This window comes from Patagioenas fasciata, chromosome 7 (assembly GCF_037038585.1).
Source record: "Patagioenas fasciata isolate bPatFas1 chromosome 7, bPatFas1.hap1, whole genome shotgun sequence".
NCBI classification, from domain to species: Eukaryota; Metazoa; Chordata; class Aves; order Columbiformes; family Columbidae; genus Patagioenas; species Patagioenas fasciata.
In genome coordinates this window covers 13969164-13993379 of record NC_092526.1, presented here as the reverse complement: position 1 = coordinate 13993379, position 24216 = coordinate 13969164, and the positions used below count along the sequence as shown (strand labels likewise).

Below are 24216 nucleotides of genomic sequence, written 5' to 3'. Positions count from 1 at the left end.
ATGAAGATGGGGATGTAAATCAGCCTCCTTCCTGTGACTTAACCAGAACCCTGGCGGCATTTATCAGCATAGTGTATGGATCCTTCTCTTGGCTTCTTCAAAATAAACAACTATAAAAATTGTAAGATGGTTATCATCAGAGCTTATTAGCATATTACCACATACTGCTTTGTATTCAGACAATAGATAAAAATGTCTGTGCTTCGTTTTTCTCAGTCAGATCTCCAGAAAACACGCTTATTCTTGCTCCCATCTGAGGAGGACTGTGCCAGTACTCTTCCCAAAAACACATGAAAATAAGCCCAAGTCTTGTGCACTTGCCCATGGCGATGTACCCAGCCAGCGCAGATGCTCTGCACGCCTTTGGGAGAGTTTAATGTTTTCCATGAGATAACATATGTTGTTTTTAAGGTTTGATTTATTGTCTGGTTTAGATGATAATCTCATCAAGGCATGAGCTGTCTTCTTGTTTTGCTTATCAGGACAGGTGGAGGTGTAGAGGGATTGATGTACTTGGCTTTTGGAGGGTTTGCATCATGTACTTGCATGTTGGGAGCCTGGGACCTGCCATCTCGGTAGGAGGAGTGTTTCTGTGAGCATTACTGCTGTCTGGAGAAAATGTGTAGCTGTCTGGCTTAAGGCATGTGTGTCTTTCAGTTTCACAGTGCACAAGGACGCTGTGTAGCAAATACTTGCGCAATTAGGGCAGTTTGGTGGCAGTTGTCACTGCAGGGGACCTTTGGCAGTATACTGAGGACAGTACCGAGCAGGCTTTTGCCCGGCCAGGCCGCATGTCCTGGGACAGTGCTGTGCCAGCAGCTGCTGCAGAAACGTCTGAACTCTCTCCTTTTTAACATTCAGTAGAAGTTTTCGTCTGTTCATGCTAACATCACTTAAAATATGGGGTCTTGTACTCAACAACCAGCCTACAGTGCCTGACTTGTTTGGTTATTTTTTGTTTTTTCCAGTTCTTGCTGTTTTTACCCAGGCTACATCATACTCGGTCTGGTAGCACAGACATACAGTATGACCAAATTTCTGGAAATGAAGGGAAGCAAATGCCCTGATTCAACTCATAAGCGTGTTGGGCAGAGTCACAGTTTGTACAATGGGCTAAATATTATCCTAGTACTTTGGGGAGCATTTCATGCAAGATAAGCTTGAAGCTTCTTAGAAGTGAGTTAGTGGGGCTGGTACTAAATGTCAATGAAAATGTAACACTTGTCTGCTGAGCAATAGCTTGTGGTTTTGCGATGAGGTCAAAAATCGTGCACAAACGGAGTACAGTTTTCACATCCGTGGCCTGTCCCCCATCATGCCAGTGACAATTGGCCTTTCATACTGCTCAGCCAGAGCAGCTCTGCTGTGTAAAGAAGGATGGGGTGAAATCTTGGCCACGAGCAAAGCAAAAAGAATCGTCATCAAATGTGTTTGAGGGGACAAAGTTTTAGCCATTACTTGAAATTCATAGCTTTCTATGCAGCCAAGCATTCTGCTTGTTGATTTGTGGTCTTGTAAATATGAGAAAGTTGCTTACTCTCTCAAACATGGGGGTAAGAAACTTTTGCTTGAGATTATGATGAGGACCTGCAATAAGACTGGTTGAGAGCTCAGCTAGTGCTTGGTCTCCTTCTCCTCATCCAGCAGCTGTTGCTTGAAGTAGATATTCTTGCTGTTCTCAAGAATGTCTCCAAAGATAGCTTAGAAACAAGTATATTTGATCATGTTTCTTCTTGCTCTGAAAATTTTGGCTTGTCTCAACCTGGACAAGAGGCCTTTGCAGTTATTAGAAGCCTCAGTGATCCCACCTCTGTGATCACCCTTTCTCTCCCTCTTACAGGTTTTGTTGTTTGTTTTTTTTCTAGAGAAACTAAGACCGTTCCAACAAATTTGATTCATGGAAAAATAGCCAGTGTGTGACCTTAATTAGAGGTCAAGGCATTTAAGCAGCACAACATGTAGATGATGCACGTGGGAAGATATTCCTGTGTTTACAGAAGTTCTTCAAATGCAAGCTGTATTTTATCATGCACAACATGGTGCTGGGGAGGATGGAGGAGAGGACATTCTCTCATTTAGAAAATCAAAGGTTTTTCTCTTTTGACATTGAGCCATGACTATAAGTAGGAATGTAACTCCAAGAGTTGTGTTCTGCTGGCACTAGTTGGGTTATGATATGGTGATCAGAGGCAAGAAGTAGCCAGGAAGCCTTGTTCTCATTACTTATAATACCTTGTGAACAGAAAAAGCACACAGTGAATCACTCAGGTTTCATCATCTTAAAACTGTCTTTGACCATTGCTATGGTTTGAATGGTGTGCTTACTGCATGCCTCAGGTGACCTGCTGACACTGAATGGGGGTTATATTTTAGATTATGGCTCAAATTCCACAGGCTGCTTTGGCCTGAGGATTTTTTTTCCATAAGTAAAACTCAAATGAGAATGTTCACAATGGGTTTTCTTTTGTTTCCTTTCATGCACTTGCCTGCATGCATGGGAAGGTGAGTGTGTAGTGTGGGGAAAAGCCCTTTCTCAAAGGATGAGGTCTCCAGTATACAGTAAGGAACATGGGACCTCCAAGAAAGCGCCTTTATAGTTCAATAATTTGGATTAAACCGAAATAGTGATTTAGGAGAAAGGGACTAGAGAAACTAGAAAATTAACTTGAAAGTCTGGTGTCTCTTCTTCAAAATGAAATCAAACCATCAGAGGGTTATGCTTTTGTCTGTCTGAAAAATGGTCCGACTTGGCTTTTGGGCCTCTTTGGAAATGAAGAGTCAAAATGTTCTGTTTCAAAAATATTAAAATGAAAGAATTTCTGGGGAAAAAATATACTATACTATAGGCTGAAATAAAATACTATTTGGTGGCTTAACTTGTACTATGCACACAGCAGCTCTGCAGTTTCAGCTCCTAAGCACCACCCTGGCCAGCTGCAGCACACAACCTTGCTCATGGTCTCCGAGAACAAGAGAATTAAAAGTTGTCTTCTTAATGAAGAAAAGTCCCTACAGTTATTGGGAAGGCCTCCAAAATCTCATGTGGGGAAGTGGGGATACAGAGCAGGATGTGTACAGTTTATGGAGGCTTCCCCAGAGCAGGTGGTCCAGGACAGTGCTGGTCCCTCCTCAGCTCTGACCCCAGCCAGCACCTGCAGCCTGAAGGGCCCAAGCAACACCAAAATGGATGGGAGCAGGTGCCTGCAGAAAGTGTCACCACAGCTGCTCCCACACTGCATGGCTTGTGTCAAGAAAACTGATGCCAAGGAGATCAACTGCCTTCTCTTAAGCCTCATCATTAGGATGGATTTTTTTTAATTTTATTTCTTTACAGTCTGAAAACCTCCCTGAAAATGCAGTGACCCTTCAAATTTGAGAGGTGGCCACTCATTGCCCATGTGATTGGAGTGAGCATCGCGGTAGCCCATGTGCAGCAGGCGGGTGGAGGGCACTCCCTTCTGCAGCATATGTACGGAACTGCTCGCCTGGCTTCTTCTGAAATAAGCCGTCACTGCTGTTCAGTGTTGAGATGGGCTGTTCAGCACTGGCTCTCTCTTCTCCTTTCTCCACACACATGTGCCCTTTCTCAGGTGCAATCAGTGAATTTTTGCCTCTTTCCTTGAAAAGGCAGTTCCTCCAGAGCTCACCCGAGATGAGGGCAGCGATGTGACTGCACTGCAGGGGAAGCTGTTCTCTGGGCTCTGCAGGCTGCATCACAGCCACAGAAACCAGCCTTCCTGCCATGGCAGGGTTGGGGGTTTTTCTAAAAAGAAAAAAAAAAAAAAACAAAACAGAACAGAACAAAAACCACCTGTCATTGCTGGCCTGCTGCCTTCTTGATTTTATTTCGCAAATTTGCAAACAAGGGAGAAGAAAGCAGCTATGGGCATTTTAGTCTGCCAGCAAAGCCAGGACTGGAACTTTAACTCCAGTTTCATCCATCACCACTGGTTCTGCCAGCAGATCTGGCCCCTGCTCGTAACACGCCGTTTAATGTTTGCTGCACCCCAGGTTAAGCAGTGAAGAGCAGTAAGACTCTGGCTTCTCAATTCAGTCACTGGCAACTGGTAATTACCTGGAGCTTGAGAGCTGTGCTGAACCAGAGTGATTTTTGGCATGGCCCCAGCCCCTGTAGGAAAAGTATTCTCACATTTGGTGTGAATGCAGATGCATTTGGTGGCAGTTAGTGATCCTTGTGAAAGAGGCAGGAGTAAACAAGCCACAGCGGTGGGGTTGTCTGCACATGTAAGTGATGGGTGTGGGTTGTAGTAGAGCTGCTGGGGAGGGTAGGTGCTGTTGCTCCTGTTCAAAAGGAATTTGGATGTCAATACTGCCTTCATCTTCACTTCTTAGGCAGCAGGTAAAAGCTGCCTTGTGCATGTTGCCCGCTTTTCATTGCTAACATGTGATCAGAGACAATCTCTTTCTCCAGCAGGTTTAGCACACTGGAAGCATGGCTACAAGTGCCGTTCCCAGCGAAAACCTCCCCACGTACAAGCTAGTGGTGGTTGGAGATGGTGGCGTGGGGAAGAGTGCTCTCACCATTCAGTTTTTCCAGAAGATTTTTGTGCCGGACTATGACCCAACTATTGAAGACTCCTACCTGAAGCACACAGAAATAGATGGGCAATGGGCAATTCTTGATGGTAAGCAAGCTACTTTTGTGCCATCCGCATTCCCTTCTAGCTGAGCATAAGTGCAAACAGACCTCAGTGCCTCCCATGGCATTGTGCCCTTGTGGCCTTCTGACTCTGCTGTGGGCTGCCAGGAATTTGAGTGCATGCCCATGAGCTGCAGCTGAGCTCCTGCAAAGCTTCTGCTTCCAGTTGCATGGGTTCCAGTTCTGCACAGAAATGTTTCTTGCAGGAGCATAAAAACCTATAGATCACCATAGACAATTGGGCTAGACTTCTGTGAAAGGTGAATTATAACACTGTGAGGTGGCCATTGGTAATGATACTTCATTGTGATTAGGCTCATCCCCTGGGAAATAACAGTGAGTGGGTAACTGAATGAGGGTTATAACCAGAAAGAACATTTAATCAAAACCGTCATCCAGTGACAGTGAAGAATTGTAACACCTCTTAACTCCCATCAGTCGGGCATGATGTTTTCATATCTAGTTACCTGTTTCATTTAAATATGGGTAGGGTACCAGCCTGGAGAGCTATTGTAACCAAGATCTTTGAGTTATTTGAAGAAAAATCACTTAAAAAAAAAACACACACACAAAAACACACAAACAAACGAACAAAACCCAAACCAGCCAAACCCCAAAAAAACAAACCCAAAAAATCTTGCAGGTGAAGAAAAAGCCCCGTATTACCTAAAGCTGTAATTTATTAGTTTATGCTGCAAGAAACTGACAGACCACAGCCATAAAGAGAATCTTGCTGTTAAATGTTAGAAGTTTTCTTTGGCTTTATACAGTAATTAGGTAGTATGTAAAAGCAAGCAAATATTTTGTGCCTTAATTACCCAAGTGAATGTATGTGGCCACTGACACAACTTAACTACACTTAATGTCACTTGAGGCATGTTCCTACCTCCATCCTCATGTCATGAAGGCACTCAAGATCTTTGGTGTTTCTGCGTATGTGTCATTGATGTGTGGGGACAGAAAACTGGGTGATTGGCATGAGTGCTGGAATGTGAAGGGTGGTGGGGTTTTGCTGCAAAGACCGTAAGCTTGGTCTAGAAACTGGAGATCTTAGATGTGCTCTTAAAGATTTATCAGATACAATTTACTGAGTACAGATGGCCCCAAGGTCCTTAAAGAACAGCCTGTCTTCAGTATTTAATCAACTTAACTTTGCCAATATTTGTTCATTTAAACATATTGGTAGTTGATCACTGATATGAGGGAATATTTGTAAAATCCGTGCCCAAATATGTCTCTTGTTGTCACCTGCCTCAGAGATACCTGCTCTCAATTAACCAGAACATAATGTACCTGTGCACCTTTAGTTTTTAAATTCCAGTGTTGTATAAAAGAAAAATCCAGTCCTGCTGTAAATGAAATCCATTCTTTCTTTTTAATCCAGAAGACAGCCCTCAACCTTTACCTTCACTGGTATGTCCCATGTTCTGATATATCAGTACCAGTTGCTATACACATTGGCTTTGGCTGAAACAACCTGGTTTTTTATAAATTATTTGGAAGTAGAGAAGACATCTTTCACGGAATATTTGAAATTTTTGTTCAGCCAAAAAAACAAGAAACAACCCTGACCTGGGTGGGAGCAGGGAAAGAGATGATTTTCCAACAAGCAGAAACTTAACCCTTTGTTTTAATGAAAAAGCGTTTTCTTTGGCTCAGATGGAGTTTAGTGGCTGCACTCAGGCTGAACTGAATACAGCTGTGGCCTTGAATGGCATGTTGGGAATCCCTGACTTTCAGATTTCGTGTGCCCACAGATGCCTTGTAGCCACAGAACTGAAACTGTAGCTGCTTATTCTCTTTCCTACCATTTGAGATTTTGAACAATGAGAATTTTGGAAGAAAGGCAATATTTTTGCTTGGAAAAGCATGTGAGCCTTTACCATCTGCCTGGTAGAAACAGGGCATAAAGACTGACTGCCACGTGTGTCTTCTGCCACAGCTTTCTGTCGTAGGCTTTGGACCTAGGCCATTCTTGGAGGTCGCCATATACTTGGACGGCTGCTCTTGTTACGGTTACACATGGTTGCATGAATTACTTATGGTATAAAATTAGATACAAGCATGATAGGAAGGGTAAAGATACCTCATGATAAATTCTAGGGTTTTCAGTTGTCCTTTATCATGAAATGCTTTAAAGGCTAATGTTTCATGTGGGAGGAGAAAGCTGCCCACCCCCAAAATAGGGGCTAGTTATAGAAGATCAGACTACCGAGTGAGGATATAGTGTGAGGGGCTCCATAAGTTTCTAAGTTTGCAGAAATAGTTATTAAAAAAAGATACATTGGCATCCAACAACTTGATTAAAAAACAAAACAAAACAGAACACAGCCCACCCTGTTCCTGGCTGTTGCCTGAGCAGTTTTGTACAAAGCATCTCTAGCATTTGGTATCTGCACCAGCATTATGTTGTAAAAAAACCTCTTGTGCTAGCCAGCTTGCATAAAGCATATGGCTTCCCTCCATGAAGACCTCCACCCACATTTATTCAGTAGTACTAACTGGCAGCATGATGAAATGTTTGACTTGCATTTTTTGCTTTGCTGAAATCTCTCACTGAAAGTAGACTTAAATGGAATGGGCTTTTATTTCAGCTTTTACACCTCAGAGCCAACCTGTGTTCAAACTCTTTTTTTTACATATTTTCTCTTTGGCTCGGGCATGTCACTGTGTCTATTTTCTCACCAAGCACAGTCTATGATAGTTCCTTGCCTCCCAGAAGATTGTGGAACCTGTGGTTGGTGTGTTCAAGTCCAACACTACACAAAGATACTTCATTGTTGGCATTACACCAGCTTTATAAGACCTTCAATGCAGTATTTGGATAAGTGGTGTAGAGTAGAACAGGGCACTTACTTAACCTGAATAAGGGATGCACAGGCAACTTGTGGCTAGTGAATTTTTTTGCTTGCTGCCACCCCAACGAGGCTCTAATATCAGCCTCCAGTTTTCTCTGCATATGTTATCTTCATTTATTCCCTGCTGTTCATGCTGAAATCACCATGGTGATGTGTTTGGTTAAATGCATTCACACACAGGTGCTGTGTAGACACGTCAGGTCAGAATTAAGTGGGCGCCGGAGTTAATCTGCTTTGATTAACTGTTGCTTCAATTGAGTTGCTATCTTTAATTTTGTACACTCCTTTCTGTGTGCAGGTTAACTGAGCAATTATAATAGCAGAAGATTTATTTTGGTGTGGCTGCAAAATGCCAGACTGGAAGTATTAATCTGGGCATGAAGCCAAAGGTGGAATACCTTAATATGTGAGAAGGTTCCCAGTGGTTCAAGATTCCTTATGGTTCATAAGCCACACAGAGATTAAAAGGTGGAGAGGAAGAGGAGAGGAAGGGATGGTCACAACCACATGGCTTGGGCATGTCGATGAATTGTACGAATTTCTTAGCTGTCAGTAGGGCTGTGCCAGTTGGTACCAGCAAAGCAAGGAATTGTGCCTGTGATCTCCCTCCTGTGATCTCCCTCCTCTTTCCTTTCCTTTTCTTCCCCTGGTATGATTTAAGTGAAACTCTTACTGCCTAGAAGCTGTCTTCCTACTCCTGTCATGTTATTTCTCTTCTTCCCAAGCCCTTTTCTCAATCCCTGGGTGCCCTTGCATTGGGCTAGACTTGCACGGCCCTGGTGTGCACCCCCATGGAATAACACCCAAGCCCCATTCCCTCCCCCAGGCTCCCTCTCTGCCCTTTCCACCCGTGTCTCCCATACATCCCTTTTTTCCGAGGGTTTTTGCTCCTAGTCAACCCAGGACAGGCTCTCTGCCTTTCCGCTTTTATCCTCAGGAAGCTTGAGAACAATTCAGCCAGGAGGCCAGGGGGAGATAAGAGGTCACTTCAGACTTGCAGGCAGAAGGGTTGGTTTGCGGCTCAATTTTTTTTTTTTTAATTTATAATTCAGGTAGTGTCACTGAAAGAATTAAAATTAAAATTAAGTTTGTACTTTCATTCTTTTATTTGTGTGTGCAGTATTTTCCCTCCCTTAATTGCTGGGATATTGTAGCCTTGAAAGAGGATTTTTCCTTGGGTTGTGGGGATTTTTTTGTTGCCAGGAAAATTTTGATGTTGCAACATGGAAAACACAAGGCTTTGAATACTTGCTCTTTGTTAGAGAAAGAGCCTCTTTAAGGGCTGACATCTTTATTCTGTTTATTGATGTGGAAGCCTTTCTTCTGAAGGCCCTTCTTTTCTTTTTCCTTAAAGAAAGGGCAAGAATTCGAGTACTCGGGTTTTCCATGTTATAACATCTGTGTATTTAGTTAGGGCACAGAGAAGGGCTCATAAAAGCCCCAGTGTTTCCCTGTCACTTGTTTTTGCCTGAGGAAAACTCTCATGCCAGGGGCAGTGTGGCTGTATCTGGGAAGGAGCAGAAGCATCAGGGTGACCAAGTGATGCATCTACCTTGCCTTGTTCACAGTATGGGCATCTTATACCTCTTCAGGGTGACTTTGGGTGTGGGAATACAGAACATAAGCTGTGGCCTCTGCGTCCCATCTGCTCAGCACCCAGAATATCAGTTCTTCAGCTGAGACCATTGCTGATGGGGCCTGCCCTCACCCACCATGCTGCTGATGGAAGGAAGATGAAGACAGTGGGGATTGCTTTTCTCAGCCTGAGATTCTTTGGTTTGACTTGTCAGTTCAAGTTTCCCCTTGAGCTTAGCAATCAGCAGGGCAGCTGGGTATGGGATTTCTGGCCTCAACTCTTGAAGAAGAGCTGCAGTGCCAAGAAAAAAGCAAGACTCAGAGAGAGAAGCACCAAGAGGAGTCTGGCACTGTAGCCTGTGATAGCGGTGCTCCCCTGACAGTGCTACGTTTCCAGTTCTGCTCTGTGCTCCAGGGACTTTTCCTGTATTTCACATTAGGAAGTTGTTGTTGAAGAAGAAAATGCCTGTGATCAGGCTGCTTTGTGCTTCTCCCCTCCTTGACGCTGTGAACCCAAGTTCCTATCTGCCTGCCGACCTATCCAGCCGCTTAAAGGTTTGCATGTGTGATGGATGTATGTAGGCAAGGGGATTTCACTGGAGACTGCTTGCAAAAATCAGGTCATACACATTGTGCTGACTTTTCTAAGCACAAGATTGAGGTAGGCACAAACAACTGTGTCCTGTCCCTGAGCTTCATGACATGCAGCCACTCCTCTGGATGCTGGAAGGCAAGAGCTGTGTTGAGCTCTGTTCAGGGCTGGCTGCAGCAACATGCAGTTGCTGCTTGGTACAGGCCACTGGTGTCTGATTTGGGCAGTGAAATCCAAGGGCTGAAGGATAGAAAATGGTTTTATTCTGCCCGTCTGATCATCTTTGGCCCCTTAGGTGCCATGGACAGTGGAGAAACTCTCCTGAGCTGATCTACACACATAGCCGCCCAGCAGTGTAAAGATAAAGCGATAGGGAATTTTGCCTGGGTATGAAAAGAAAAAATCACCTGCACAACCAGATCTGAGCTCCCCAAAGGCTGTTAAGACAGTGTTTGAATCTGAACTGAATCCAGCCTAGGTTCTAGAAAAAACAATGCCATGACTTAGATTTCATATTATATCTCTGCCCTTGGCTTAGATTTACGTGTCTGTGTCTCTGGATGGGCACTCGGAGTGCTGCCAGTTGCAGAGACATTGCCACATAAAATACCTGGAAGTACCAAGTGCTTCTTTTTTGGGCCATAATTTCATGTGTATTCCTGGGCTCCTGTGTCTGCTCAGAAGTGCTCTCTAAGCAACTGCACTTTTGTCTAACCCATCAGGATTCACAGGAAAATGGTGTGTAAAGCTCTAAGGGGGAATGGGATTCAGTTAGCAAGGAGTTAATCACAACAGTTGGGGTCACATCCACTGGAAAGTGGAAAAGGGCATCTCTTTGCTGAGCAACCTCTTACCTGTGAAGCAAGACACCTCCCTGCTGAGTTCTCACAGCCTAATTGCTCTTAGTTTAGTCTCCAGGTGATTGTGTGATAGCTCTCTAAAGTGGCTTTGCCCTCTTAGGAAGTCTGTTCCCACATTAGACATATTCCTTGGCTTCTCTCTCTCTTCACCAAACGCTTTTGTTAATGCTCTTTCTTGCTGCCTCTTCAGTCAAGGTTTGTGGGAACTTCACCAAGCTTGCTGTTGCAAGTCCCTGACCATACGCTCTGCAGCCTGTGAATTTGATTTCAGTTCTTGGAAGAATGAGGTAGGGGAAACCCGCTGTGCCTTGTTTCCACATTGACTTTAATGTGCTGCCAGTGAGGCAACTGCCAGTAAGAGGCAACTGTGGGTGTACAAGTGTACCAGAGGAGGAGAGATCTCACAGTTCTTCTCTGCTTGTGATTATTTCTATGTCTTCTGGCATCCTGTCTACAGAAATGGGGATTTTAAAAGAAGATGAATGCTGGCTAACATCCTTAATCTCCTCACCATTTTAGGAAGCCAGTCAAATCACCCTTCCAGTTTCCCCTTTCCAAGGTTTCTCCTTGCTACTTTCCCATTTCTGTAGATAACACTTGTGTTGAAGCCTTTATGGCACAAGATTACGGCAGGAGGACAGCTGCTTGCATCTGGCCCTTTTTCAGTGCTGATGCTTTCCAGTACGTGGTCCTGTCCTGCCTATGAGGGATCCAGATTGCACCCTCTTCTCTGACTATTTACAATTCATGTAGCACAGAAGTGTTAGGATGGGGGGGTTGTCTTTCTGAAGAGCACATTTAAATTTAAAACAAGGGCTTTCTCTGCTCATCTACATGATGCTGGACTTTGCATGAATAACCCATCTGAGATTAACCTTCACTGCTGTCTGTCTTTCACTTGTATTTCCAAAGTACCATTTTACATGCTGGCTGGACTTGCTCGCCTTTCTACAAATGCTGCAAGTGAACTCCCTTTAAATAGCAACCGCTGACACAGCAGCTCAGCCTGTGTTTAGTGTGATGCCATGGCCAAGATCTGGGTGAGGCAGCAGTGGCAGGACCACAGCCTGTGCTGTTCCTCGAGTGTCCTCACAGCCCCCCTACGCTCGTCCCCTATCCTCTTACAGGGGATGGAAAGGTTTGCAGAGGCAGCAGCTGGGGATGGGTTCGTGGGTACAAGAGCGGAGCTGGATGCTCCTCATGTGTTTCATGGGAGGTTTGCAAATGTGCCAGAGCAGAGGGAAGTCCCTAAGCAAATTACCATGAAGGATACAGCACATCCATCTCCACCTTCCTGGCCATGGATTGTGCTCAGGCACCTGCCCTGTCTCAGGGTGGAGGGAGGGCAGGAGAGCCCGGACCCCTGTGAGAAACCGTCTCACGCCACCACAAGTTGGGAAAGTGTGTTGGAGAGGGAAAGGGAGTGTTTATGTGTGTGTGTTGGTTGTCAGCGCTCAGCCCTGCCCTGCCATCACATTCCTCTGGTGCAGGAGTCAGATGAGGGCAGCCCAGCCTCTCCTTACAGGTTGGGTGGGTAGAAAGGATTAATTTCCTTTTCCATCCTAGCCACGTGGTTCTGGACTTATTCCATGGTAGTAATTCTGCCCCGGGCATAGAAATTCACCAGTACATGCAGTGTCTTTGGGTTGTTTTTCTGTTTTCATTTTTCTCTTTTTTGTACAGTCCTTAAGAACAGCCTGGATGTCTTTGAGCTGAGACTCTTGTTTCCTAGATTTTAGAGGGGAGAAGCAGGATAAAAGGCTACGAAGAGACACGTTTGACTTTCCAGCAAACTATTTGGCAAACAAGCCTAAATCTCAGGATCTCTGCAGGAGGCTAGAAGCTCTTTTCACTGTAAGGGCTCATGGAAACAGACACTCAAGACCAGCTAAGGCAGGTGAACAAAGGAGGCTGAAGGCTTTAAAGGGCCTGTCATCACCAAGTAATGTCTCCAGCTCTTCCAGCATAGCTGCCTTTCTTCCAGACATATAGTAAAGGTACATGGGCTGGCACTGTAATGTGTACCATGTCTGCTTATGGCCACTCGGGCTGACTGAGCCAGTAACACTGGCAGCAAAATGGATTTTATCCTGACTCCATCTGGAAACTGGGGCAGCCTGGCTGCTTACCACTATAGAGAACATTTTGCTGGGACTGTGGGCATACTCAGACTAGAAAAACCCATATCAAGCCCTGCTGCTCTGTCAGCAGAATGCTCCTGCCACAGTCTCCATCCACCAGTGTCCTGGGCTTTCCCCATCACTTGTGGGCAGCAGCTGCTTACACTGTGGCTGTACAGCAGAGGCGGAAACTGTTTCCCCACCCAGCCCAGCTGACTGGGATATGAAAACATTCCCAGTCGTCATGAAGGTCCCACGTTTGCCTCTAGGACACAACAGTGTGTTAAGACTATTACTTCTGAGTGGCTGATGCTCTTTGAGCTCACACATTTGCAGTGGCATAGCCTAAACTGATGTTGTACCCTCCTCTGTCAGTATACAAACTGAGGCCCAAGAATTGGCATTGTTGTGTATGTGAATCAGTATGTGGTGTCTACCCAGAAGGCTGGTGTAACTTGCTCCACATGTGGTCCATGATGTAGCTGATGGGACCCTCTGTGAGGCAGAGTGATGCAGAACCAGGGCGTTATGGTCAAATTAGAGAGGAGGTTAATCTAGTGGGGAGCAGCATCTGGGTTGCTGCCATAACTGGCGTGGTTTAGGGGATTTGAACATGGTTTTGGGCATTTTCACAGAATCACAGAAACACAATCACTGTGTAGGGTATGCCAGTCACTTAAAGCTTTTCCACCTGTTTTAATTAGCTTCTCAATATCAGCACATAACTTGGGACTAAATATTTAAGGGAAGTTCCTCAAGGCTGTACCATCTTGCTCTGAAAGCACATAAATGTGTAGAAATAATATTCAGGTATTGAGAAAATGAAAATGTTTGTAGCTATTACTCTGGGTTGTCCACCAGCTCTGCTTTACCATGCAGTTTGTAGATTGTCCCTGACATTTAAACTGGCATTTACTGACTCTTCGGTCTTGTTTTGTTCCATGTGGGGAACAGAGAGCTGCAGAGGGAAGGATGGAGGGCTATGAAATACTTTGAGCTGTATCTTGTAAGAGGAGCAGCTCCCCAAGTTCAGTGGTCACTATTTGGTACTGGAAAAGGAAAGTAAAATCTAAATAGTCTTCTTCCCTCCATCCACTCCCAGTGTAGGCACACAGTGATGAGTGGGGTCTGGAGTGTTTTTTGGTTTGTAACAAGAAACTACTTTGTCCATCCAACTTGCTTTCATCAAATCTTGCAGGTTTTGAGAGGACCAAGCCCAGCGGAGGCAGAAAGGCCATGTAGGACACATAGCAGTCACAGCAGCTGCAGGTCCTCACAGTAACTAAAAACCTTTATTTCTTCTGTCCTAGTTCTGGATACTGCAGGCCAAGAAGAGTTCAGCGCAATGCGGGAGCAGTACATGAGGACTGGAGATGGTTTTCTTATAGTCTACTCAGTGACGGACAAGGCTAGCTTCGAGCACGTGGACCGGTTCCACCAGCTGATCCTCAGAGTCAAGGACAGGTGGGTGCTGTGGAGCCAAGTGCTGCCTGACCCCACTCCTGTGCTGTAGGGGGGTTGCACATCTCACCCTGCTCTTCACCCCTTGGGTGTCCAGGGCAAATCCTTGTGTGGGGCCTTGCAGACATACATGTGAGGAACAAGAAGTGTTTTACCTCTTCTGGTAAACATGGAGTGCTTTCAATGTGGAAAAGTTTAGTAGCGTTATGACGGAATGAAAGTGGGTCTGGAAGGGAGAAGCTCTTGCTGAAATGGTCTTGCAGAGGACTGTAAGAAAGGCAGATCCAACACCTTTGAAGGTAATCAGTTTGGCTTTGAAGAGGGGGGAAGGATGCTCTGTGCACAGTGCAGGCACTTTGGGAATGCCAGCAGGGAGTCAGCAAGCATTTGGCCCTAATAATTTTGTGTGTCCTGGCAGCATCCTCCTTCAATGGCTTCAGTTTGTGCCAAACAAACTTTAGAAGGTCCTGCATGATTAGGAGCTGTGAACAAGTGTCTTGAAGGGGGAAGCATCTCACTGTATTTCTTACAAGGGGTGTAATGCAGTTGATGCATTGTGCTCTGCAGCAACCATTTTCAATGAATAAAATACCTGTGCGTGACTGGGGAGAAAGCAAGAGAGGTCACCCGCTGCCCTCCTTGTGCGTGCATGGGAGAAGGCAGCGCCGAGAGTTTAATCGTGGTAAGCAAATGCGTCCTGACAGCGTGGGGGGAAGCTGCCAGGGATTTATCTCCGAGATAACTCCCTCTTCCCATCCCGGTTCAAGAGGCAATGAATCCATCCTCACTGGGTGGGGTGTGAATTAAGCCCTTATATGTCCACAGCTTTGAAACACTTAGTTTTTCCATTCATAATGGCTTTTAATTATGGAAGTCATCAAGAAAAGCCACCAGAGGGTTTGGGCCTCGTTGCTGGCTTCCTTTCACAGCTCTGAATAACTTCCCCACAGGAAGGGTGGACTCGTATCATGTGAGGTTCACAGCTGATAGCTCTTCCCGTAAAGCAGCCAAACCAGAGACCACAAGAGTGAAAAGTAAAGGAAAAACCACCCTTTGATTGCATCTAAATGAAGAAAAATGTCAGTCACTCAGTCTGCCTCCCCAGTCAGGACAGTCTGTCCTTCGCTGCCAGCTCAGCTCAGGGCAAATTAAATCTGTTTCTGAAAGCTGAAGAAGACAGGACAGTGTTTCCTGTAACCTGCCCCAAACTGATGTCAGTTTTTTATCTAATTCAACTTTGTGAAAATACAGTGCGGTGTTCATTGTTTTGCTCTGGACTGAAACTTTCACTCCTCCGCGGGCTGCACAAACGAGGTGGCCGGCGTGTGAGAAGCAGGAAGTGAAACGGGCGGCTGAGGCTGTTTGTGTTTCCCTGTTCAACGCCACCCAAACGCAGAGCACGGGGAGATTAATGCTTCATCCAAAACCTGAGCTTGTTCAGCAAACGGCAGCAGTAGGAGCAAGCATGAGTAAAGAAAATGTCCCGCTGGACCGGCACATAGCTGGGAGCAGCATCGCCTCTATTTTCAAGCTAGCAGTCTGTTCTGGCAACTTAAAATCCGAAGGAGTTGCAGGCTGCTGCATTAGCAGAGCTGTTCAAAGCTTTCCTCCTGTTTCTTTCCATAACCTTCATTAACAGTAAAACTTAGAACTGTAGTAGCTTTGTCCAGCTAGCAATCATATGGCTTAAAACAGGGAACAAAGTCCCCATAGAGGTTTATGCTTGATGTAAACAAGGCAAATGAGATACCGTGCAAATGTAATCCCTTTCTTATCAATCTGCTGCAAGCCAAAAAGGAATCAAATAATCCCGACAAGGAAGTGTTTTGCTCCAGAATGATCAAAATCAAGATACATCAATGCTCAGGTATTAAAATTAAATCAAAGCCACATTATCAGAACAAGTAACTGTAAGACTCATTTAAAATGCGGAGTGCAGTACGGTATTTTTCCAGCCAGACTAATGGGGCAATGTGCCAGAGAGAAGATGGAGCACTTATTGTCTCGATGAAAAATGACACAGAAACACTCTTTGGAACTCCAGAGTTACTCAGGGAAGTGTTTTATGCAGAAATGAATACAGCCAACTGCTCCCTACCCCAATAAAATCAGCTGTTACAGCAGAGAACACCGGAATCATTTTAGGAGGATTTAAAGTTGAATATAAGGAAATAATCCTGCAATAACTGTCAGTTATCACAAGGGACCTCCTCCATGCTAGCAGTGGTGAAGGCCCTGCAACACAACTTTGCTCTGTGTGTCCTGCAGCTGGAGGAGCAGCTCTGCTGTGGCAGCTGGGGTGGGTGGGCAGCAGCTGCACTGCCAGGACTGCCAGTGGTGCAAGCCAGCTCAGTTCAGTTTAGTCACCAGAGCTATGGGGATTTCTGCCAGGGAAGCGCCTTACCCACACACCTTGTCAGGAGAACCTTGCATGGGATGTGCTGTGGATAGATGGGTCGCTTCTCAGGTGGTATCCAAAGACTGTCACTTACATGCCCCATAAAGTTAAAGAAATACTGAGTATTGTTACAGAGGTAGATGGTTTTGGTACAAATGGCATTTTTGCACCAGGTTTTTGCTCTGGATTGGAAGCAGGTAATAGCATCTGGAAACTTAGGAACCTGAGTCTTTGGTTCCCTTCAGCATCCTTCCAGCTACCACTGCCAATCTTTCAATTTGTCTTGAGGTGACAACTGCTGGGGATCTTTCTCCCAGTCATTTTCTTCCCTGTGAGGTGCTCCCCAAAGTGCCAGCTTTCCCAGAGTCCATCTTTTCTTACTCCATGGTTGCTCTCAGTGGATGACTCTTTACCAGGACATGAACTGAAACCAGTTCCTCCAGCAGAGCTCATTACCTTGCAATGATTAGCAGCTGCCAAGATATGTGGTTACTGCAATGCCCTAACTGTTAGAAAAGAGGCCTATTCTCCTGTTCAAGATCTGTCTCTGTATCTCAGTTAATTTTCTGGCTAATTTTGTAGTTCTTCATCTAGCTGGATCTTCAGTCTTAGCTATTACCAGTCATTGCACAAACGGTGACACTAAGTCCCTGAAGTGTCTGCAAATAAGAATGAACGTGTGCATGCATGCAACTTGTAAAGTAAATTTTTACAATATCCACATGTGTGTAGCAGAGTCTGGGGCCTGATGTGTGTTCATCTGGTCTTTCTTTATATTTCTTTACTCGAATGTGGTATGTCTGTAACTGAAAATGTTAGATGATGTCAGTATCAAAAAGTGAAACTTATGCTCAGCATTTTTTATTGTAGTTTGCTAATAACTGGATGGTGGTTTTGATTTTTTCCAGAGAGTCCTTTCCAATGATTTTGGTGGCGAACAAAGTTGATCTAATGCATTTACGGAAAATTACAAGAGAACAGGGAAGAGAAATGGCAACAAAACATAATGTAAGTTTGCAGTGTTGTTTAATAGGTTGTTGCAAGTCCCATTACAGGCATTCAGAATTGAACTCCCTTCTCATTTAGAGCTGTATTAAAGCGTTTCTCTTAAAATCAAATATTTGCAGTTACATTTTCGGCTGCTACAGAGCAGTAGCTATACACTTTCTTTCCACTAGGGCCAATTCATTGTTGAAACTAGAGCCTCTGCGCTACACCAGGCTGTAGCAAAGCTGTGGCTGTTATGAAGCCACTTGTACAAGGTGTCTGCAAGAGGTGTGAAACAGAACGTTCAAAATGAGAGAAGCAAAAAGACAGAGTTGGGCATTAGGAACTATACCCAGGTGTCCGTAGGAAGTGAGTTTGTTAACAATAATGAAGTTACAGAGTTGTTAAGCTTATATAAATCTGTTCTACCATCTTAGCTCTGCATTGTTCATGCCATAGTTCAGCCTGAGAAATGGGTCTTGGATGTGTGTAGATGACATGATACTCCACTTAATCACCTCTAAATGCCAGCAGCCGTGAATACCCAGTGGGGGGCAACAACTCCTGTAGAAGGAACCAAATGGAAAGGTAAAGGCAAACAAGCCTGAGACCTCTTGGCAGCTTGCTGTACCTGAACAGCAAACTGTGGTGTTTCTAAATAAGCCATGATGGGAGTTTGGCAGGGCAGATTCCCTCCCTCCCCAAGGAAGCTGGTTTCTGTAGGAACCAGGACACCTAAACTGCAACACGCTGAACCCATCTGTACACACATACTTTGGAAAGGGCCCTGTACAAAAATACATTATCAGAGGCAGTTTTATAAATCTGCCAATGTGCTGGACAAGCAATCTAGGAGGCCCCATCTGGCTGTCAGACTTTGAAGGAGAAGATCATTTTACACTGAAGGGGAATTGTAATCATGAAATATTCATGCAGTAGTCCTAATAAAATGTGGCAAGCAAGAATTTTTGGCAAGTGCTCATCTTTCAACAACCTTCGGCTGTTTTCATGTCTGCTAGCACAGCTGAGAGGGAGAGAACATCTGACAACATGAAGTCAGTGATTATTCTTCCCCAAAACTGGAGTTCTGATTGCAGCTGGTTTGTCTGGTGCTTCTTCCAGACCTTTTGTAAGTGCTTGCTGACCTTGCTGTGAGCATGAAGGTGTTGATAAGCAGTGTTATGACAACACTTTGTTTCCCTGTATTTTCCTGGTCTCTTAGGCACCCAATTTCTCCAGCCTTTAGGGTTTTTAATTTTGAAACTGGTTTGCTACCAACATGTGGGCTGTAACTAGTGTCTTTCATGATACGCTTCTGTCCTCCAGATTCCATATATAGAAACTAGTGCCAAGGACCCACCGCTCAACGTTGACAAGGCTTTCCATGATCTCGTGAGGGTTATAAGGTAAGCTGCAAACCCTTTGCTTGCTCGCTGCCTGTGGACAGGACATGCAAGAGTGAGGAGGAGCCAGGTGGTTTGGTGTGGGAGATTTCTGGGGTTTATTAAACTTTCTTGTCCTGTATCTGCATAGGGATGTTACTAAGACTTCGTTACACTTCTAGGACGTCATTGCTAGGCAGGTTGAGAACTAGCTGTGGCCATGATGAAAAGCTATTATTCAATTAACACTGCAAAGCCTACTCTAATGATCAGCTTCGAAAGGCTGGTGTTAAAAGCTCTGGACCAGTAATATGGGTTTTCATAGCTTTTTTTCTCTCAGGGTCTCACATTGCCAAAGATTAAAAAGGACTGGCAAAAAATTTGACAAAATTTTAATGTTATAGGCGACTTCTCACATTTTCTGCTCACTAAATGGAAAAAATTAAGCTGTTTTATATGAGAAACAGCATGACCTAATGGCTAAGCCACAGGTTTCCTCCTCAAACTGCAGAGGTTCGTTCCCAGTTTTGCATGAGCTGCTTTTCCTCGCTTTGACAAATGCTGGGCAAAGCCCTGCTCCGGCTGCCAGCGGGGAGGGACTGCCTTCCAAAATCCCAGCTGCCCTGCAGGAAAAGAGCTGCACGTACTTCTCAGCATCTCAGCTGATAACCTCAAATCTCTCTGAGAAGATTTGTTTTTCTGGCACCAGTTGTCTGCCAGATTTTTCTGAGCCCTCATTTTTCATGTTTTGGGAGGGTACTGAGCTGAAATCACGCTTCTCCGCACTGTGCAGTCAAAGTATCTTGCTTGGCAATTAAACCATGAGGCATTTATTCACTGTGTATCTGTACTTGTGAATATCTCGGTGCAGCCTCGAGTCAGCCTTCATCAAAAGCAGATGGTACTGCCCACTCTTCCCACATGTCTCAAAAGCAGGGGGCAGAAAGTCTTTGGAGAACTACAGAGCTGAGTTGGAAATGTCCCAAGCTGTTTTCCAACTGTTTTGTAACTTGGTATTAGCCAGCTAGATATTCTGTGTTACAGCGAGCTCTTGCCATCATGTATTCTACTCTGGGTGGGGGGGAAAACATAGCCAAAGTAAGATGGTGAGGCTCTGTGTGCTTTCTTTACATAATATGGCTCTAGACAGGCTGGAAGGAGTGTTGTAAAGAGACATCACTAAATTCAAGCCCTGAAAGTGCACTTCATAACCTCAAAAATAAGTGATGCACCTCACTTCCCTGAGTACTCACTGTGAAAGTCAAGAGCACCAGAGATGTTCACAAAAGCTGGAACTCGGGTTAAGTCAGAGAGCAGAGAGATGCTGTGATCCAGCTGGTTATTTGCCACAAAGCAGCTTCGTTTGGTCTTTGGACATTGCAAACTGTCCACAGTCATAGGATGGCATCACCCACCAAGTATTGCTTTTCTTTTCTTACATGAGCTTTTCCAAATAAATTGTAAATTCACAGCTCTCTGATAGCTGTGCCATTCCTGGAGTGCTTTACAAATGTAGAGGCTCCTTGAAGCCCGTGTGAGTTTGCAGGGTGAGGACACTCATTCAGGGTTGGCACTGTTTGTGCTCATTGAACTTGGCCAATTCCCAGTTTATTTAACATTATGCAAAAAACTGTTGTCTGGAAGTAATCCAGAAATGAGTCGGGTGATTGAGTCTGCCCGATCTTTTAAATTTCCTGATACCCCTTTTATGCTGCAGCAGTGCATATACAAGGACCGTCACAGTAGAAATCTGAGCGGGCATGGGACATGGTTTTCTGCATCTCTGAAAGTTCCAGAACACTGTGAACAGCTTGCAGCCACTTAGTGTTTATTCAAATTAACTTTAAAGTAAAAGCTTTCTAGTTTTGAGCTTTAAAGTTTTATGTTTTCCATTGCCTCCAGCCTTCATACTTACTGAAAAAAATCTTATTAGTCAAAGCTGAGTTTTTCAGGTGGTTGCAAGCATTTCGGAGCTGAGGCTGTAAGAAAAACACGAACTAAAGCCATAATGATTTGTCCCCCAGCTATGTCTCATCCTCGTCCGGAAAACGTGGTCTAAACGCTCAGTTTAGTGCCTGGCATATTACATGGCAAAGAGGCTGGTTTTGAGCTATTCAGACTCTCAGTTTGGTTATTTAGACACTTGTTTGAATCTACGGAAGCTGCCAGTGTTTGTATGGCTTATCTTGCAATAAAATCTAAGTCTATGGGCTGCCTGTTGGGTGTTTGAACTACAAAACCACCTTGTGTTGAATTTGCACCGCTGGGCTGAGTGGCTGCTGCAAACAGGTACAGTTGCAAACAAGCATTCGGGCAATGCCTTGTCTTAATGAAAAGGGAGAAGCCCTCAACATAACATTTTGGAGGTTGTTCGCAACCCACCTGGCAGGGGCTGCGGGAGGGCTCTCAGCTGCCTGTTTCTGGTGGCTGTGACTTCAGACAGCCAGGGCCATCGTTCTGAGGTCAGCTCACTCTCTGTGCTCTGGTGCTCTTCCCAGCTTCCAAGGGAGTCCAGAGCCCCACCAGCAGCAGATTCTGTTTTTTCATTATTATTTCTTAGCCTCCCTCCATAACTAAGTCCACAGCAGTGCAGCTGGCTCAGGGCAATGCTGACTGAAAGCAAATCTTTGCAGGAGGGCTTATTTCTCTGTGCACTCTGTATCTCTTTCATCCTCTTCCCTCATGAGCGTTAGCAGCAGTGTGATGGATGACGTTTCGTTGCTTAGAGCATCCCTGTTCCCCAGAGCGGCCCCTGGCAGGGGAGGAGGCAGCAGTTCACCCAGGGCAACCAGAGGCATAGTGCTCTGGCAGGACATGCGTACATCCCTGCCCTTAGCCTTAATGTTTGCTCATGGCTTATTTCCTCCTTCCTTAAAAATACAGGCAGTTGTCTTGTTAACTGTGTGGCACGAAAAGCCACATGGTGGTGGAGGGATATATGGAGCTACATATGCGAATACATATATGCACACCAAGATGCTGTTCTGCCGGCTGCCCAGGCCTCTGGATGCTGATGTCCGACCCAGCCTTGTGTCTCACCTGCTTGTTTTCCTCTCTGTCTCCCAAAATAGGCAACAGATCCCAGAGAAAAGCCAGAAGAAGAAGAAGAAGACCAAATGGCGAGGGGACAGAGCCACAGGTTCCCACAAACTCCAGTGCGTGATTTTGTGACAGGACCACCTGGGAGTGCCTTGGACGCCTCTCTCCTTCCCCCTTGACCCACCACTAGCCCAGGCGACAAACAGCAGCACGATCCCGCCGCCCCCCTGGGCTCCCCAGGGTGTCTCGGGCTCAGAGGGGGCAGCTTAATGGGGTCCGGACCCCCCCAGAGGGGAGCTGCACGTCGGGGGCAGCGTAGGAGCCACATGAATGGGAGGTGAAAGGGATCAGCAGGACCTTGACTCTCAAACATCCCAGCGCCTTCCAGGGGCCTCCATGATGTTTATTTAAAAAAAAAAAAAGAAAAAAAAAAAGAAAAAAAAGTGTTGGTTTTATCTGCAAACATTTCTCCTTGTGACCCATTTCTGAGCAGCTATGAATAGCCCCCCTGTTTGGTACAGTCGTCTGTGTATGTGTGGGGGAAGGGAAAGGGCTTTTATTTTCTTGCTCTACTTTTTTTTTTGTCCTCTTCTCCTTTTTCGTTGTTTGCTCAGCAAACGCTGGGTTGCAAAGAAACACGGCCGGGGTTAGATTTTTTGCACTGAACTCTCTCTTAGGCAGCAGTGCCAAAACACAACTTCATATGAAAGTGCATAGATTTGGAGGAAGAAAATGAATTCCAGCTGCTCTGGGTGCTCCAGACATTGTGTCAGACTCTGGAGGGCAGCCAGCTCATAGACCATAAACTCTGGTTTAGGAAAGGAGGTTTGGGCTTGGATTATTTTCTTTTCTTACCCTTTGTCAAGAGGTTTTGTTTCTGTTTTGTAATTTGGAGCACGTCAAAGTTAAGACGTTTTGTTAACCTGGAATTATTTAAATTAAAGTAATTTACAAATGGAAGGGTATGTCATCTTTAAGGGCTGGGGGGAGGGACAGAGGAAGTAAAGCCCGAACTGAATTTGTTATCTGGGTGTTGAATTTCTCCCTCATAAATGTGTGTAAAGTGATGTGATCTAAATCCCGCTTTATTACTCCTTAACCTTTCCCTGCAAAGCCGTTTTTGGGTAGATGAGTTGTTTTGCTTTTCCCAGGCTCAACTCACACACACACAAAAGATCTGTTTATGGGCTTTGGCTAAGTGTTTCTTCATTTTTGCTTCTCCCTTCTTTGCTGAGAGTTGGTGACTTGAAAGGAAGAGGTGTTTAGAAAATGACTCAAGTGGGATGTGTCTCTTCATAAGCTTAGTATATCTAAAATGTCTCCCTGAAAACAGTGGAGACTAAGTATCTTTATGCCTTATGAAAACGCAAGGCAAAAAACCTGCAGCCATTCAAGCTGCCATCTGTGGCACCAGAAATACGGTTGTGCAGATCCTGGAGGGGACACATTTTCTCTCACACCTTTGCTGGCACTAAGAACTGCAGTGGCAATTTTTTTCTTTAATTTAATGGATTGTCATCTGCTGGACTGAAGCCATTTGTTCCATTCACAGGGTCACCAAACTCCTTTAAAAGTAACAACTTACTTTTCATCAGCTTGAATCCTATTCAAATATGCTTTATGGGCATGACTTAAAATATTGGCAGAGTATGAATGCCTGAGATTTGTGTGTCTGAGCACAGAAAATCCTGCTATCGGTTATTGAAGATCCCTTCAGGATGGTGGGTCATCACAGACTCAGTTGTTTATGTTTGTCTTTACAATCCATTTGCCACCGGATTTCGTTTCTTGACTCATTGCCAGGCCACTTTGTAAAACAGGAATTGGCTGATGATTATTTTTCAGGTGAGTGTGGCTAATTAAAACATTTTCCTAATTTGTCCAGTCTTCGTCACAGACAGAAGATGGCAAATGTATGTGGCAGGCTCAGCAAGCTCCTCACCGTAACGCTGGCTCCACGGCCTCCATCCCCTTTTGTCTGATGACAGATGCTGGGGTTGGATTAAGGAGGTGGATATTGGGAAGAAATATTTTTCATGGCCTCTTGTGTTGGATGTGGGCCACACGCTTCAGTAAAGTTGCAACGCCCCATGTCAACTGAAATCTGGCTCCAGACCATCGCAGCATTTTCTCCCACTATATCGCTTCCTTGTTGGCTGAACTGTGGTGACCGAGACCATGTGAGTCAAATCCTGGCTCTTGAGAATTGCCACTGTCTTCTGGCGGGGGAAGAGCTCCCTGGAGGCACCTCATTTGTTCTGCCTTGAAAACCTCGAGTAAATCA

General features: G+C 45.0%; 1 protein-coding gene across 4 annotated transcripts in view; it reads left to right on the top strand.

Moving 5' to 3' along the window:
* MRAS (muscle RAS oncogene homolog) overlaps nt 1–22892 on the top strand; it is a 41441-nt gene extending 18549 nt beyond the window's left edge. For 3 of the 4 annotated variants that reach the window (XM_065841338.2, XM_065841334.2, XM_071810876.1), the window contains 5 exons: nt 4436–4646; nt 13976–14129; nt 17433–17532; nt 18838–18917; nt 21965–22892. In XM_065841338.2, the coding sequence (XP_065697410.1) occupies nt 4454–4646; nt 13976–14129; nt 17433–17532; nt 18838–18917; nt 21965–22064 (627 nt within the window). In that variant the 5' untranslated portion in view covers nt 4436–4453 and the 3' untranslated portion in view covers nt 22065–22892. Of the gene's footprint in view, nt 1–4432; nt 4647–13975; nt 14130–17432; nt 17533–18837; nt 18918–21964 lie in introns of all 4 variants that reach the window. The other variant, XM_065841337.2, reaches the window with a different exon arrangement.
* The last annotated feature ends 1324 nt before the right edge of the window (nt 22893–24216 follow it).